At 37.9% G+C, this 17,075-nt stretch overlaps 3 protein-coding genes across 5 annotated transcripts; all 3 read right to left on the bottom strand.

Annotated features, from left to right (window-relative positions):
• Positions 1-16: 16 nt before the first annotated feature.
• LOC103320432 (uncharacterized) lies at positions 17-2,194 on the bottom strand. Its single transcript, XM_008222119.3, has 3 exons — positions 1,979-2,194; positions 1,015-1,155; positions 17-500 (listed from the first exon to the last, which is right to left on the bottom strand). Exons 1-3 carry the CDS (start codon positions 2,192-2,194, stop codon positions 354-356), a joined length of 504 nt encoding a protein of 167 aa, XP_008220341.1. The 3' UTR covers positions 17-353.
• Positions 2,195-2,205: 11 nt separating this feature from the next.
• Positions 2,206-4,152, bottom strand: LOC103320424 (uncharacterized). Of its 3 annotated transcripts, XM_089044104.1 has the most exons (4): positions 3,813-4,147; positions 3,513-3,653; positions 2,901-3,029; positions 2,206-2,323 (listed from the first exon to the last, which is right to left on the bottom strand). In XM_089044104.1, exons 1-4 carry the CDS (start codon positions 4,008-4,010, stop codon positions 2,306-2,308), a joined length of 486 nt encoding a protein of 161 aa, XP_088900230.1. In that variant the 5' UTR covers positions 4,011-4,147; the 3' UTR covers positions 2,206-2,305. The 3 variants fall into 3 exon arrangements, with proteins under 3 accessions (XP_088900230.1, XP_088900231.1, XP_008220332.2); XM_089044105.1 differs by lacking the exon at positions 2,206-2,323 and having other exon boundaries at positions 2,862-3,029; positions 3,831-4,152; XM_008222110.3 differs by lacking the exon at positions 2,206-2,323 and having other exon boundaries at positions 2,862-3,029; positions 3,813-4,143.
• A 5,570-nt stretch (positions 4,153-9,722) lies between these two features.
• LOC103320444 (uncharacterized) lies at positions 9,723-16,506 on the bottom strand. Its single transcript, XM_008222129.3, has 3 exons — positions 16,176-16,506; positions 10,301-10,441; positions 9,723-10,006 (listed from the first exon to the last, which is right to left on the bottom strand). The coding sequence occupies exons 1-3, from the start codon at positions 16,365-16,367 to the stop codon at positions 9,860-9,862; spliced, it is 480 nt and encodes a 159-aa protein (XP_008220351.2). The 5' UTR covers positions 16,368-16,506; the 3' UTR covers positions 9,723-9,859.
• Between the last annotated feature and the right edge of the window lie 569 nt (positions 16,507-17,075).

Genomic DNA, 17,075 nt, shown 5'->3' with positions numbered 1-17,075 from the left:
TTAAACAAAACACAAATTAGGCAAGAGCTACCATTTACACTCCCTATATAAAACATTAGAAAGTTTAGCATCCATGTCAATAGAAGGCCAATAAAGAATAATAAATACAATACAATGGGGAAGAATAGACCAATAATAACCAATTGGTCATTTGGTCTCTGTCCTTCCAAGGCCAGCAACTGCGCCGTGAACGTTGATCCATACCATTGTCAACATTCTGAATCTTTAATCAATAAAAAATAATCAACTATAAATAGAAAGCAATCCCAAAGGAGATTCAAACTTGTTCCCCCAACCCCCCACAAGCAGTTCTTTTAATCCGGATATAATTCATATTTATATGTGCGGAAGACTCAGAGTTTGCTAGAAGCTTGTGTACGAAACATTGAAAGTCTACCTTCAGCAATAATCTCACCAGTTGCTTTGTTTCTCACAAGTACCAACGTTCCAGTGTAACCTCCTCTTTGCCCTAACCTTTTTGAGATGATCTCTAACTCATCCTGCAATTTTGACATTAGGAGAGGTCATATGTTAATAGTCCTTTCAGGGCATCTTAAAATTAGAACGATACAGAGAGTCAGAAATATTAAATGCAGATTTTGTATCAAGCGAACGTTTTAGCTCACCTCCCTTAATTGGTGGTGAGCATTGCTACCACATTAATGGCAGTTGGATGAGTTTAATTTTTGTGATTCTTGTAGCATGTAAATTAAATCACACTCATCCAACGTCAATTAATGTGGTGGTAGCTCACCACCAATCAAGAAGATCCAAAACACTAGAAACAGAGAAGAATAGCCAAGAGAGATCAGGTGCTATATGCATGGGAGTGATAACCACAATATTTTTTAGGATTGGTGACCATTTTAACAACCACATTCTGCAAATAAAAATATGAATGGACTTATTTCTGATCAATTGAAGCCACATTTGATGTCAAAGAGAAAATCTGTTGGGGAGGCTTGCTTAAATGTCAAAGAGAAATGGGGATTTGAGGGGAAGGCTTTTGCTTACATCAAGCTTGGCAGTTGAGAGATGGGAGATAGACATGTCCACTGAAACATTCATAGGTAGACCCTCAACAAAATCTACGGATATACCGGCAACATCAACCAGGTTTGCAATTGCCCCACTGGCCAACTTCCCAGTTCTATCCTGCAAACAAATTAAAGAACCAAAATAAAACATTTGGCATAAAAAAATACCAATTGTACAGAAGTGTCCAACACAAAAATCAAAGCTGCTTGGTCGAGAGATCTCATAAGTAAAATATGGTTGTACTAGGCACTTAGTTCAACTAAGTCTATGGCATGCTCAACCCACATTCAAGACCCGATTTCGGGCTGTGAAATGCATACACAAATTATCTTTCTTCAGGTGACCAGAGGCTGTTAAAGTGAGGTTTTCAGCTCCTTCCTAGTCTAGAATGATTAACACCTTATTATATTCAAAAGGGCAATGCAGAAGTTTAAGCTTCGCACAACGTCAAAATAATTCAACTCAAAAACTTTAGCCATTATGGGAAGAGACTCAATAGTTAAAGAACACTAATTTGCTCTTATGGATAAACGAGTGATTTCTCCCTACAACCAAAAAAAATAAATAAGCCCAATTGGGCATAGGTTAAATTGTAAATTTGAAATTTGTCCTCAAATTGTGAGGAGAAATGGTTGTTCATGCATGAAGTAGCTACAAGACGAGAACTTTTAATAGTTAAATATAACTCAAGGCAATTAGTGGAACAAATCTCAATACAACGTGAGTTACAACTTTCATGGAGTAACTAATTAAGCAAAATAATATCAAATTATCAACTAAAAATAATCAAGCTACAGCTGAAATTACCTAAATTTTTACGTTTAAAACAAAAATTAGACTCAAAATTGTGGCCTGAAATTAAAGAACCCATTTTCAATTTGAATTTTGAAGAAATTAATTCGAAAATGTACTTGCAAATACAACCAAACGAGTGACTTACAGTGAGGCGGGGAGGGACCTTGAAATTACAGACGATGAGTCCGGGTTCGACTCGGACGACTCTGTTGCCTGCAAGAGCGAAAGTGTCGTAGAAGCTCTTCCCTTCGCCCGCTTGCCGTTCTGGAACGGCGAGTCGCGACACGGCCTCGGACTCGTCCTGACTCAGCCCCAGAAACTTCTTCGCCCTCTCCATTTTACCTTCGTCGTTCGGATCCATCTCTCTCAAGACTCGCTCCGGCCACTGGAAAATCAACGTCGCAATGTAAAGAGCATGCTGCAGGCTCGAAAATGACGGCACGTGATCGTTTACGTCTGAGGAATGATGGGCCTACCATTGAGGCCTGGACTGCGGGTTCCAATAGTTGCATTAGATTTGGATATTTGCGAAATCACTCATGGGCCATAACCCAACATTGTTTCGCTTTTAAATAAATCGGGTTGAGCCAAATCAGATATTTGAGTTGATACAATCGATATTAGCGGAAATATGTGTATGAGGTAAATGCTCTTAACCACTTGAATTATAAGCGAATCATGAATTCAACTTGCTTTTTTAATCCCGATTGAATATGTTAGAAAAAGGTAAAAACATTCTTGAATTTGAATACGACGTCTTCCCTATTATTTCTTGATTTAAGTTGGGTAAAGGCCTTGTCAGCCTGAAGTACTTGCACTCTTCCTGTGTCACTGTTGCGCACAAGAGTGTGGAAACTTAATTTTGAGTACAAATAACATTTTCCTTGAATTAAAGATTCCAACATTTAGCGTCAAGTCACAAAAAAGCCAAATAAAGAAGAATATGGGCCAATAACTTGGTCTCTGTTCTTCTAAGCCCAAAAACTTGGCCATGCTTTTAATTAAAAACAATTTTAATTGCAGAAAAAAAATTCAAAACAAACTCACAGTTTGGGAATGAGACCAACATGTGAACGAAACAATGAATGTCGACCTTCAGCTATAATTTCCCCAGTTGTTTTATTTCTCAAAATTACTTTTGTTCCAGAACAACCTCCTACTCGTCCTAACATTCTTGAAGTTATCTCTAGCTCATCCTGCAATTTGACATTAAAAAGATAATCATATATGTTATAAGTCTCTTCTTGACATCTGATAAAATTAGAACGATACAAAGATCATATGCATGTGATGGATACACCACACATTCGTGACAAGTAATTATGGTAAATCTCTCAACTAGAAACACAAAATAATAGCCCAGATGAAATACAAAATTATGAAGCCTGCTGGGGTTAGCTTAAATAACTAGAGTGGTTGGAGAAATGGGTTAGAATTAGGAGAAATTCTAGGGTTCGAATCAGGTCAAGCATACAACCACACACACTCTAGTCCTACCCATTTAAATGTGTTGCCGTATACGCAAAGTGCACACAAGAACTGGTGCCTCTCCCGATCATTTTATTTGCAACCAAATTTTGCAAGTAAAAAGGGAAAAAACTAAAGGAATTATTTCTAATCAATTCAAACCAGACATGTATCAAAGAGAAATGGGGACTGGAGCGGAAAGCTTTACTTACATGAAGTTTGGCTGTTGAAATGTAGGAGATGGAAATGTCCACAGAAACATTCAAAGGTTGGCCTGGAACATAAGCTACGGCAGCACCAACTATATCAACAAGGTTTGCAATTGCACCATTAGCCAAATTTCCACTTCTATCCTGCGAACAATTTAAAAACTTACATTTAAAACTCTCTCATATTGAACAAAATATTTTCAATAGCCAAGTTAATTAAAGAACCTAACCTTTAAAGGCTGAAAAAGAAGAAAAAAAGTGTAAGAGTTTGTAGCTCAAGTGATTAATTTCAAGAAGACTCACGGCGAGACGGGGAGGGACCTTTAAAGAACAGACGACGAGTACCCCGGGTTCGACTCGATCCAGTCGGATGCCTCGAAGAGCGAAAGCCTCGTAGAAGCTCGACTCACCGTATCCTTTAGCTGGAATGACGAGTTGCGAGATGGACTCTGACTCTTCCTGGGTCAGCTCCAGAGACTTGTTCACCTTCCTCATCTCCATATTTGCTTTCCCACCTACCTACAGAACCTTCGCTCGGATCCAAAACTGAAAGAATCAGCCGGACAGGGTAGACTGGCATTAAAGTGAAAAGTGCCTTACAGTAGACAATGTCAACTTAGACATATAAAAAGCCGCGTGATGCATAGCCAAAATAATATTCATAAATAATTGATAATAAAATAATAATAATCTAAAAGAAAGAACTGGCATTGCTTCGACCATTATAAAATCAACATCGCAATGCAAAGAGCATATTGTTGCCAAATGATGGGCCCCTGGACTATCATGGGCCACAACTCAATATTATTTTGTGAACTTCCTGAGACTACGGTGGAGCACACTATTCTGCAGCATTGTTCACTGCTTCTCTGTGGCATTGTTGGAAATGGAGATGTAATTCCATTTAAAAACCTGGTTATGAGCCTCCGCCATATCCTCATCACACACACGATTCTGCAGTCTGCTAGTGAGTAGTTTGAAGATTAATATTGTTATTAATATTAAGCCTACAAGAGAAGTCATTCAAATCCACTGGAGTCCTCCATTGTAATTGATGTTGGTCTGCTAAGGGACTCTAGTGGAACATGGATATGTGGGTTTTCTGCTAATCTTGGGACTGGAAATATGATTGAGACTGAGTTATGGAGTCTCTTTAGAGGGTTGTAGATGACTTGTACTAAAGCGCATTAGGTCCCTTTATATCGAAGGTGATTCCATGTATGTTGTTTATTTGATTACTAAGGCCCCGTTTGGGACAAAAACCTTGTTAAGCAGAAAATAAAATATCTCACTTTTAAGCCAGATTAACCTTTAATAAATTTTTTAATTCCCAAAATATCATCATTTATTTTACAAAATAACACCACCTCCATTTCCACATCCAACTCCACCACTTACACCACCACATTCACTACCTCCACAACCACCGCTTGATTCCACCTTCACTTCCACCTCCACCACAACCACCATCACCAACTCCACCTTCACCTCCACCACCACCACCACTACCACAACCACCACATCCTTCAAAACCTCCACATCCACCACCACCTCTACAACCACCACCACCACCACCACCACCATGCTGCCACCTCCACCACCATGCTGTCATTGCAAGGTTTATTCACAGTTGATTTTGTTTAAAAATATTGTTTAAATTGAAGATTGCCATCGAAATCCCGAGTCCTCCTAACGAGGGAAGATTTCAGGGATGGTATTGCTAACCTCATTCCTAAACCCGGCTCAATAAGTGATGTATTTGTTTTTAATTAATAAATGTATAATAGAATATAATATAACAATTAAACAGTTACACTAAACTTTGTAAGATGGTGAAGCTATGGACTTATTGTCTTGGGTTAATCTCAATTTAGTACCTTAAGAAGGTCATTTGTATCATGAACTCGACTAAATCCTGGCTGTCTCAGATTGGCCTAAGCTAGATAAAGTACTGACATACGTTTGGTGCTGCATCGGAAGAAGAAGCTAGATTATAAAAATAGTGAAGACCTATGTTTGGTGCTAGGTCGGACTAAAAAAAAAATTCTTATAATATTTAAATTTAATTGGGGTTTTTGACCTAAAAGATAAATAAATGCTATAAAGAAACCCAATTCAAAGATTTATAACAATATCTAGCAAAAAAAATAAAATTTAAAACAATAATAAAAAGAAAACAAATAAATTTTTTTTTATTTTTAAAGAAGAATAAAATTATGATATTTGTTTTTTGGCTTCTCAAGGTTAATCTTAGTTGGTTGAAACATTGTTAAAGGAGCTAAGCTCACTCTATATAATTCTAGGTTTTTCAGGGACCATGTAAAACAATAATTAAATTTATATATATATATATATATGTATGTATATAAGTATACTTTTTGTATAGTTGACTTTTGACTTCAAACTGAAAAATATAATTTGACAAGGTAAAAATTGCTTGTGATAAAGAAAGCATCACATCATGCATTATTAAACTTATTTCAATATCAAAAAAATATCAAACATTTATAAATTACTATAGTTTGATTGTCCAAATGCAATATCAAAATAATTCTTGTAATATTTAAATTTAATTAAGGATTTTTATCTATAAAAAATAAATGCTCCAAAAAAAAAACCATTCAAAGATCTAAAACAATAATTAAAAGAAAACAAATAAAATTATGATATTTTTTAAAGAGAGGTGTCGGACTTACATGTTCTATTTAGTGAACCACTTTTCAGGCTCAATGTATTAGACGAGCGAGTGAGGCTTTTTTTCACTATTGGACTATACAATCTCATTTAAGTTAGTCCCGTCTCTTACCAAATAAGGGTTTCGAGTGCTATTAACCCAGTCCAGTCTAGTGAAGCATACCAAACAAGGCCTAAACTCTTCACCCTTAAGGTATGTTGACCCCTAAACTCTCAATTTTAACAATCAAGTAACCTAAACTTTTCAATTTTTTGCAATTTGATTACAACGTTAACTTCACCATCAAAATTTTCATTAATTGCCTACGTGACAGGCCTAGGTCCTACCTATTTACTTCTTTTGATGTGGCAGTTGAAGGGTATTTTCAAACAATTGGTGTCTTCAAGGCCAAACTTGTAGAAAATGTGTCGTAAGTTTTTAACAGTAATACTTGCGAAAGACATCAATGCCCCAAAAATACCCTTCAACGAAGATCTAAAGAAACAAATAGGTAGGACCCAAGCCTGCCACGTAGGTAATTAACAAAAATCTTAACTGTGAACAAGTTAAGAGCAAAACATCACCAGTGGTAGAATCGTAATTATTCCAAAAAGAGTTTGATAAAAACCTTATATATATATATATATATATCTCTCTCTCTCCGTGCACACCCCTCTCTCATCTCTCTCTTTCCCACACCACCTCTCTCATCTATTTCTCTCCCGACTGTGACTCTCTCTCTCTCTTTGATTCTCTCGCCGCCACGGCAAGGGCTAGAACCGGTCCCATTTGCTTCATCTCGACGCCACGGTCACCACCCACCCCTTTTCCAGGCCGGAGTGCTCGAGATTCACCGGAGATATCGACTGATTTCTCCGGTTGTTCATGGCGTCGCTATGGCCGATTCCGGCTACCATCTCCAGCAACCAAGGTACGATTTCTCACTTATTCTTCACGCTCTAGGTGCCTGTTATGTAGGAATTGGATGATAGTTGTGTTTAGAAACTCGATTTAGAATTTAGGTTTTAGCCGAATTTCAAAGTGAAATTCTGGCCTCTTCCGCTTGTTTTTCGGGGTAGGTGCAAGAACAAAAGTGGCTCCAATTGATTTCTTGAATTTAATATACGTTAATCTAGGCATTCCTAGGATTATGTAGGAATTCACGGATCGTGGATCGGAGTCCCGGATGTTCCGATTCGAAAACTTAATGTTTGCGTTTTACGATGACCATCCGATCGTGAGCAATCCGACCGTCCGTTTCGGACCACACTTGCTGGACGTATATCCTAGACCTTGTGGAACCCTTAGAAACTTCCGGATCATGAAACGGAGGTCGTGGGCCCTGCGGGCCCGATTGACCAAGTTTGGATAGTTTGACCCTTTGGTTGACCGTGAGTCTTTCGAGGTAGTTTTACCCTTCGAAAAGTAAGTAAGATAACCTTGTAAACGAGTCTTAATTGTTATTTGAGTTTAAATTAGAAATTGGTTCGATATGGGATTTCCTTTAAAGGTTGTTGCTTATCATTCATTAATATTATTTGATTAAATTATGTTGCATTCTACCATAAACTTGTATCGCTAAATTGTGAGTATCTCTATTATTATTGTGATCTTTGAGACTTATAATTATTCGAAATACGGATTATATATGTTGAGTACCATCCTTCATATACTGGACTTCCCATACGTGGCGTTGGAATTTTCGGCGTGTGAGACACTTTCCATACGTGACGCTGGAATTTCTGAAAGATTATGTGATTTTTAGGTCTCACACGTGCGTTGGAATTTCAGGCGTGTGAGACACTTCCCATACGTGGCTTTGGAATTTCCGGCGCATGGGAAGATTATGTGATTGTTAGGTCTCACACGTGGCGTTGGAATTTCCGGCGTATGAGAAGATTATGTGATTGTTAGGTCTCACACGTGGTGTTGGAATTTCTATGAGAAGATTATGTGATTGTTAGGTCTCACACGTGGTGTTGGAATTTCTGGCATGTGAGACACTTCCCATATGCGACATTAGGAATTTCCGGCGTATGGGAAGATTATGTGATTGTTAGGTCTCACACGTGGCGTTGGAATTTCCGGCATGTGAGACACTGTGATTTGTTATGGATTATCACACATGGCGTTGGAAAGAATTCCGGCGTGTGGTAAAAGAATAGGGAAAAAGGATTATTGTACTATATCGGGGAAAGATTGATGCTTAAAGAGAATTATGGCTGGTGTGTTGTGATTTAAATTAAAAGGGAAAGGAATAATTCTAGAATTTATTATTTTGTATTGTTGTAATGATTGTATGTTATTGGAACCGGGAATTTTGTTGAAAGAACTACGTGTGGCTTGATCCTTTAGTAAAGTTACGTAGGTAGCATGGGGTCCCACCCGGGTGCAGCCGCAAACTAAAGTTATTTTGGTATTTGGATGAAGTTGGTTGTGGTCTAGATAGTTTTGGAAACCGTTTTGGATTGTTAGAAGATTTGGACCGAGTCCTTAATCTACTTGTGATTGTGGTTGGTTGCTAAATATCTCATGATGGAAATTAGAAAGTTATATTAAGTGGTTTACAATGAGCTTGCATAATTAGTTTGATTTCACTAATTGCATCGTTTCATTTCCTTATTTGATTCAAGAGCATGGCTGGTGTTTCTGTTTTGGATTATTTGAAGGCCGGAGGCCGTTTATGTGAATTGCATGTTATTACAGTGTGCATGCTGCCAGTTGTGGATATTAAAATGTGTTTTTGTTGCAGGTTAAAAGTTTGGGAAATGCTCAATTTACAGGGAGACTTTGCCAAAATTTTGGCATACAGTCTCGTACTCTTTTTCCTTAATTTTGGAAAAGAGGATTTAGTTCAAGAGCCCGACATCGGTGTGATGTTGGGAATTCCACAAGATTCATCCCGGGTTCGGAGGAATTCGGGGCGGGTCCTGTCATGGGCCAAGTTTGGGATACCATCCCCAAAGACAGGGACAAGGATTCCCCGAATATTCATATCGGAAACTAAGGCAGGGATGGGAAGCAGGAATGGGGATGGTATCTTCATACTCGGTCCCTGACCTGCCTGTTGTCATTTGTATTGGAGATGCGATGTATGCCATGTGTATAAGGAGCAAAACAAGGGCATGGTTTATCTTTGGGTCTTCACCTCTATGAGTCTGCTTCTAACTCCATCTTAAGCATTTTGCTCGATGAGTTAGGAAATGCCCAAGATAGGGCTGTGATTTGTTAGTTTCATCTTTTGTTTGTCTTTGGCTTTGCCATGCCCTCTAACAAAAAAAAAAAAGTTAGGGGTTGAACTAATTCGAATCCACTCAAATCCAACTTGATTTTTAACCTTGATGTGTTAGAAAAAGGTACGAACAAAGGGTGGGTCACCGAACCAAGACAAATCGATAGGCCATAACAGCCCGCCACTACGGAAAACCGAAGCCTTCAATTCACTGAATAGAAGGTTCGGCGTAGTTCAGTTTTAGTTTTGAAGACAACGACGCCGACTTTACTATAGAACGAGAAGAAGAAAAGAATTGATGCCTAAATTTGTACACAAACATATTTTATACTCTTTAAAAAATAAAAACTAGTATATTATCAACTACAAACTCTCTTCCACTCCTCATGTGTCACTGTGTGTAAAAACTTAGTTCTGAATGCAAAAAATATGTGAAAAAAGAACTCAGAGTTTGGCAATGGGACGGGAAGAAAAGAATGACTGTCGACCTTCAGCTATTATCTCCCCAGTTGTTTTATTTCTCAAAATGACAATTGTTCCAGAGTAACGTCCTATCCGTCCTAACAGACTTGAAGTTATCTCTAACTCATCCTGCAATTTCACACAAAAATAAACAAAATTATGAAGCTCGTAATGGTTAGCTTAAATGACGAGGGTATGGTGTTTCGTGACTCGCTTGCTAAGTTGGGCATGCGAAATGTCTTAGTACCAACTTGAGGGGCAATATTGTCGAGTCCTTACTTAATTGTTCGATTGGTCATTGTCGAGTATGGTGTTCCATGACTCGCTTGTCAAGTTGAACATGCGAACAACTAAGTAAGGACTTGCCTACAAGGGGTGCGTGGGGAAATGGGTGTTGGATTGGAGCGCGAAAGCTGTGCTTACATGAAGCTTGGCAGTTGACGTGTAGGAGATGGAAATGTCCACAGAAACATTCATAGGGTGGCCCGGAACATAAGCTGCGCAAAAACCAAGTACATCAACAAGGTTTGCAATAGCACCATTAGCCAAATTTCCACCTCTATCCTGCACAAATGAAAGAAACTTACATTAAAAAATCTATCATCTTAAACAAAACATTTTTAATTTCTAGAAAACAGATTAAGAGGAAATTTCGAAGAATGTGATCTTAAATGGGGTCTTTGCAATAACCCTATAGATAAAATTGTTGTAGAATATGATGTTTTAATTAATTTAAGGTGCAAAAAGAATTTTTCGGATTCAAATTACGATTTTAACTTCTTTTTTTTTTTTTTAAAGTATTTTGGCAACGCCCTATAATAATGAGTGAAAAAGAGTTATCTCTATCATTAACATGTTTATGTGCTATGTATGTTGGCCTAATATATTTTTCATGTAATTTTTTGAAAGTAGAAAATCAATTCTATATATTGGATAGATTTGCAATTTTAAACAAAATGACCAAAATGCCCCTATGCGGGGAATTATTTCACTATTCTGGAAAATAATATTTTAATACTCTAAATGTTCATAAAACCTATTGCTCATCTATTTTGGAATGTAGAATTTTTCATCTCACCACTGTGATTCGAAGGCGAAGAAATAAAATTGAGAGTTTAAGGAATAATGATGGTATGGTTGTTGCAAATGCTCCAAGTATTAAGGCCTTGGCTATTGAGCATTTTATGTCCCTCTTTACTCAATCACAAGTGGCTACTACTGGCTTGGATATCCCTAATCTTTTCCCTATAATTAATGGCAAAGATTTGGATTTTTTAACTAAGGAAGTGGAGTTAGCTGAAGTTAAAGAAAGCCTCTTTGATATTGGAGGTCTTAAAGCTCCTAGGATAGATGGTTTTCCCGCTTGCTTTTATCAAAACCAATGGGGCCAATGTGATACTGATATTTATGCTATGGTGACCAAGGCTTTTATTAAGTGTTCCTTTCCTACTAAGTTGAATCATACCCTTATCACGTTGGTACCTAAGGTTGATAATACCCAGACTATGGTGCATTTTCATCCCATCAGTCTTTGTTCAACTCTTTATAAAGTCATCTCCAAGACCATTGTGGCTAGATTGAGGTCTATTTTGCATGTTCTAATTAGTCCTGACCAGGTTAGTTTTGTGCCTAGAAGGCATATTACATATAACATTCTTATTGCCCTGGAGCTTATGCATAAGTTCAAGGTTTCTAAGGGCAAGAAAGGGTTTATGGCTTGGAAAATTGATCTCTCTAAGGCTTATGACAGATTGAGTTGGCATTTTATTGAGGTGGTGTTGGCTGAATTGGGTTTGCCTGTGGCTTTAAGGAGGTTGATCATGCATTGTGTGTTTACTGTCAAGTATCATATTTGTATTAATGGGGAGCTCACTGATTCTTTTACTCCTATGAATGGTATTAGGCAAGGGGACCCCTTATCACCCTACTTGTTTGTGTTGTATGTTGAAAAACTTTCTCACATCATTTTTGGTTTGGTTCAAAAAGGTAGTTGGAAAGTTGTTAAATCTTCTCAATCTGGGCCCATGGTTTCCCACCTCTTTTTTGCAGATGATCTTATTCTTCTTGCTGAAGCCTCTGTTAAACAAGCTCACATTATGAAGGGTTGTTTGGAGCTTTTTTGTCAAGCTTCAGGGCAAATTGTAAACTATGAAAAATCTGCAGTTTTTTGCTCTCCCAATACTCCGAATGAGGTGGCTAAGGAGATAAGTTGTATTTGTGGCTCTCCTCAAACTAGTGACTTAGGCAAATACCTAGGCATGCCTCTTCTTCATGCAAGAGGTACTCATGCTACTTATAAGAAGTTGCTAGATATGGTGAACAGTCGGTTGGCTTCTTGGAAAGGCAAACTTCTCTCTTATGCAGGACACGCAACTTTAATCCAAGCTGTGACTTCCTCTATTCCTATTTATGCTATGCAAACTACTAAACTCCATGTAAGTGTTTGTGATGAGCTAGACCGGTTGAATAGGAATTTTTTCTAGGGAGGCAGTGAAAAACGAACCATAGTTCATTTATGTCAGTGGAATTTGGTTTGTTTGCCTAAGTGTAAAGGAGGGTTGGGTTTTAGGAGTCTTCTACTATGAATCAAGCCTTACTTGCTAAAATTGGTTGGAGAATTCAGAACAAGGATGAGGGCTTTGGGCTAGGATTTATGAGGCCAAATACCTTAAAGATACGTCAATTTTGGACCTTTCCCTACTTCCAAAGCAGGTTTGTTCCTCTACTTGGAGGGGTATTCTACATGGGGTGGAGTTACTCTCTAAGGGTATGTTGTGGAGGATTGGGAAATAAGACAGTTAAATTTTGGCAGGATAGGCGGATGAATGGAAGACCTCTTCTCGAACATGATGGGGTTTTGCAAGTTGGAGATGTGTCCTGCAATGTATCCAGTTTTCTTAAGGGGGATTGGTGGGATATTGACAAATTAAGGGCAATTTTGGATGAGGAGTTGGTTCATTAAATTATTTGCATCCCTGTGAGAGTGACCGGTGCAAATCCTGATGCTCAGATTTGGGGGCCTCTGCAAATGGTATGTTCTTGGTAAAAACTGCCTATACTGTCTTGTTTCATGGTAGTGAGTGGCCTTCGTATGACTGGCAGTTCTTGTGGAAATTGAAGATTCCCTTTAAGCTTCAAATTTTCCTTTGGCTGGGTTTTCAAGGCAAAATCTTGTCTAATGAGCAGAAGGCTCGGAGGCATTTGACTGATGATCCACTGTAACTTCACTGTAATTGGCCAGTTGAATCCATCTTGCATATTTTTAGGGACTGTGAGAAGGCTACTAATGTTTGGCATGCTATGCTTTGTCCTGGTGCTCATCCCCATTTATTCCATATGGATTTCCATCCTTGGCTTCGCTCTAATATGTTGTCTAAAGTTATGTGGGGTGATCATGTGCCATGGGCTTTAGTTTGTGTTTTTACCTGCTGGGTCTTATGGAAATGGAGAAATAATCATATTTTTAATATAGATGATGAGGTCAGATATGAGTCCGAGAAGATTATTGTTGCTGCTGTAAGGGAGTGGTATACAAGTAGCCATGTCGGGGATACAAAGGCTTCTAAAATTCCCTTTTGCTGGCTTGGGAACCTCCTGATCCGGGACAGTTTAAGCTTAATGTGGACGGGTCTAAAAGGTGTGCTTCAGGCTCAAATGGAGGAGTGATTCGTAATTCCTTAGAGGATTGGATTTGTGGTTTTGCTGTGAACCTTGGTAAGGGGCAAATTCTGGAAGTCAAGTTTGGGGCTTGGTTTTGGTCCGCAACTTGCTATTCTTTGAAGGCATTCGCAGCTCACTGTGGAAATGGATGCTGCTACGGCTATACTTCTTGTTCAGCAGCATTCTAGGCTTGGCTCCCATCCTCTAGCTTCCTTGATTACTAGCTGTTGTGCGATGGTGAGACAAATTGGTGTTTGTTCTGTGAGCCACATCTACAGAGAATGGAATGCTGTGGAGGATTGTTTGGCTAAATGGAGCCATAATCTTGATCTTGGGTTGTGTGTGCTTGATGCTGCCCCAAGCTGGATTAGTGTTTTATTAGTTGATGACTTATTAGGAGTTCCTAGAACTCGTTGGGTTAGGTTAGCCTCTGGCTAAGTTTTCTGTTGTTTTGGGTTTTGACCCCACCTTTTTACCCAAAAAAAAAAAGTTATACAAAGATTATTTCTTCATACGTACATATATGTATTATGAATTACTATTGTCTTAAATTAGAGACTTAAATATGTTAAATTGTATTTGGGAAGTTATGAAGACGGGTGGACAGTACGACCCCCGTGCTGAAGTGAATTATTAGTATTATATATATTTGGGAAATTAGTTGTGGGCTCAAGTCCCTTCAGGTAATGCACTATTATACTTAGCAGGTTTTGAGATGTCGGACATTTAAGTATACTTACTTTGGTATTATTGATCTTAGTATGTTGCGGCTTATGTATCATATTTAGCCAAGTTAGAGCAGATGTCAAATATCAAACATTAAATTTGAATTTGATGGCTTATGTAGCAATTTGACATATAATAAAGTTTTATATTCCACCCGACATGTCAAATTAAAATATTATTTTATCACATTGTGTTTATTGGTTTATTACTTTCTAAGTACAATAATAATAAATAAAAAATAAAAAATAAAAAATAACGAAATAACATTACAAAGTCAAACAACCAATAATAACAACAAAAGAGAGAAATGTTATTCCACATAGGTTTAACATTTCGATTAGAGTGAATCTCTATTGTTTTTTCTAAAATGTTAAAAGTGCCACATTGGATTTAACATCTCCCTTGGAGGAGAAAAACTTCCCTAACACGGGGATGTTAGGGTAAGCATTCAAACTAAGTATCCACAACCTTAGTTGCAGTGATGGGGTCACAAAGCTTAGTTTAATGCTTACCCCCGACATCCCCATGCCAGGGAAGTTTTTCTTCCCTTGGAGATGCTCTTAGAACTACATATCATGCACAAAGTAACATGACCTAAATCACCTCATAATAGACAATGAGTTTGTACTTCAAGTAATTAAGAGCATTTGCACATTTCTCAACATTCTATGTTTGGATCTGCAATCCCAATATCGCTTGTATAAAAATAAAAATAAAATATATCATCATATGCAACTTCTCAATAATTACCCACCTATCCATGTCTCTCTGCTTCTTTCTCCTTCTCTCTCTCTTCTAAGGCCATTTCCAACTCATGAGGCATAACCCAAATAATCTCAAACAATTATTTAAAGTTGCTGACTTAAAATTTGAGTCTAAAGGGTTGGGGGGAAAATGGTTTAAATCCAGACAAAACACAAATAGTTACTTTTTGAAGGGGGAAATTTGGGTTTAGGGCCAAATGAGTTGGAGAAGGCCTAAGGCCATCTCCAATGCACGAGGGCCCAAACCCAAAATTTCTTAGCTGAAAAACACCCCCAACCTATGTGTTTGACGGATCAAATTTTCAAATGAGCCCAAGACCAAGCCGAATAGCAATCATATTTTGAGTCCAACTCAAAATGGTGGAGACAAGCTTCGGCTGCTGGGCGGCCAACGTGAAGACGCTTAACGATGGTGGAGCCAGCAGACGTGCGTGTCGGCCACTACAGAGGGAAAGCCGTACTACCCATGGTGGAAACATAGGACTTGCCCTTTGAGATCGCACGGCTCCTATTGAATTGCACTTTTTGTTTTCTAAATTCAAACACTATGACTAACTACATCTAATCTAAGGGCTATGATGCAATCTTAGGCATCTCAACGGGAAACAACTTAACCAATGGTCCAAATTAAAATCTAACGTTTAAAATAATAATATTATATATATATATTTTTTTTTAATAGAGAACAGTTAAAATATTATTATTAAATTACCTAAATTACCTAAATCATATGCAGTTTAAAGCTCTATAAATACCTATTCATTTATTAAATAATCCACTAAAATCTATTTTTCCCTTTCTCAATTTGTTAATTTTGTTCGTTGTCCTTTCAAAGTTGTTGTGCACACATTTACATGTCAATGTGGTTGTACTTGTTTTTATTTTAAGTGAAATAAACCACAAAAGTATAAACAAATTAAACTCAACAAATATTAACCCAAACAAAAGTTAAACTAATTTTAAACAATTTAATAAAATTGCTTACTCTAATTTTGAGGAAAAAACTATTTTAATCTGGAGCATGCATAAATAGCTGTATTTTGAAGGTGGGGAATATTTGGGCTTGAGTCTAGTTAATTAAAGAAACAGAGAATCCAAGTTAATTTCGGGAAATGACTCAGAAAAGTGAGTGGGTTTAGAAGACTCACGGTGAAGCGAGGAGGGACCTTCAAAGTACAGATGACGAGTCCGGGTTCGACTCGGTTGACTCGAATGCCTCTGACAACGAAAGCATCGTAGAAGCTCACCCCGCCGGGTGGGATAACTGGAACGACGAGTCGCGACACGGCCTCTGACTCGTCCTCGGTCACGTCCAGAGACTTGTTCACCTTCTTGTCCATCTCCACATCAGCTTCAATGGAAGAAACCTTGGCGATTTAGATGAGCCAACTCGCGTGCTGATGAAGAGTAAAGAACGCAAATTTGCATCTAATTCGAAACTTACACCTCTGCTGAAGGCGGGACCCGCGCATTTCTGAACAGGCGGGACCCTAATTAGATAGTGGAGATAATTTCTTTGAGCAAATCAACGTCCAAAGTGTCATTTATATTCAATTGAATTGTTCATCAAATGTAGATCCTCACATCACATCACATGTACACTTTTCTTTTCTTTTTGTGAAACACGTGTACATCCTTTCAGTGGAGCAATTATGTTGGTAAATATATCCCACGATTTAAGATGCCTGCAATAATTGCATTGTTTACGGTTCCTGTGGAGAAAAACTTGCATGTTATAGAGATATCAATTTGTTTCGTTATCTCTAATCAATTACGTTATGTTCTATGTGATAACTTTTTCAAAAATATTCGAAGTGTTCAAACGAGCAGCAGAATCTGATTGATTGAAAGTTCTAATATCCCCGTGATATACAATACAAGTTCTTTTTCTCGTAGGAACACCTAGAACATATCTACATTGAACGTGAGACAAAAATCAAAATTACATTTGCTTGTTTGTTAGAGAAGTTATGGAAGCGAAAATGTGTACGGTGGATGTAATATTGCTTTGCATGACCAATAAAGCAGATGACAACCGCAAGAAATTG

The sequence above is a fragment of the Prunus mume genome, linkage group LG1 (assembly GCF_029339155.1).
Source record: "Prunus mume cultivar Tortuosa linkage group LG1, ASM2933915v1, whole genome shotgun sequence".
In the NCBI taxonomy this organism is placed as follows: Eukaryota; Viridiplantae; Streptophyta; class Magnoliopsida; order Rosales; family Rosaceae; genus Prunus; species Prunus mume.
This window is presented reverse-complemented; position numbering and strand designations above follow the sequence as displayed.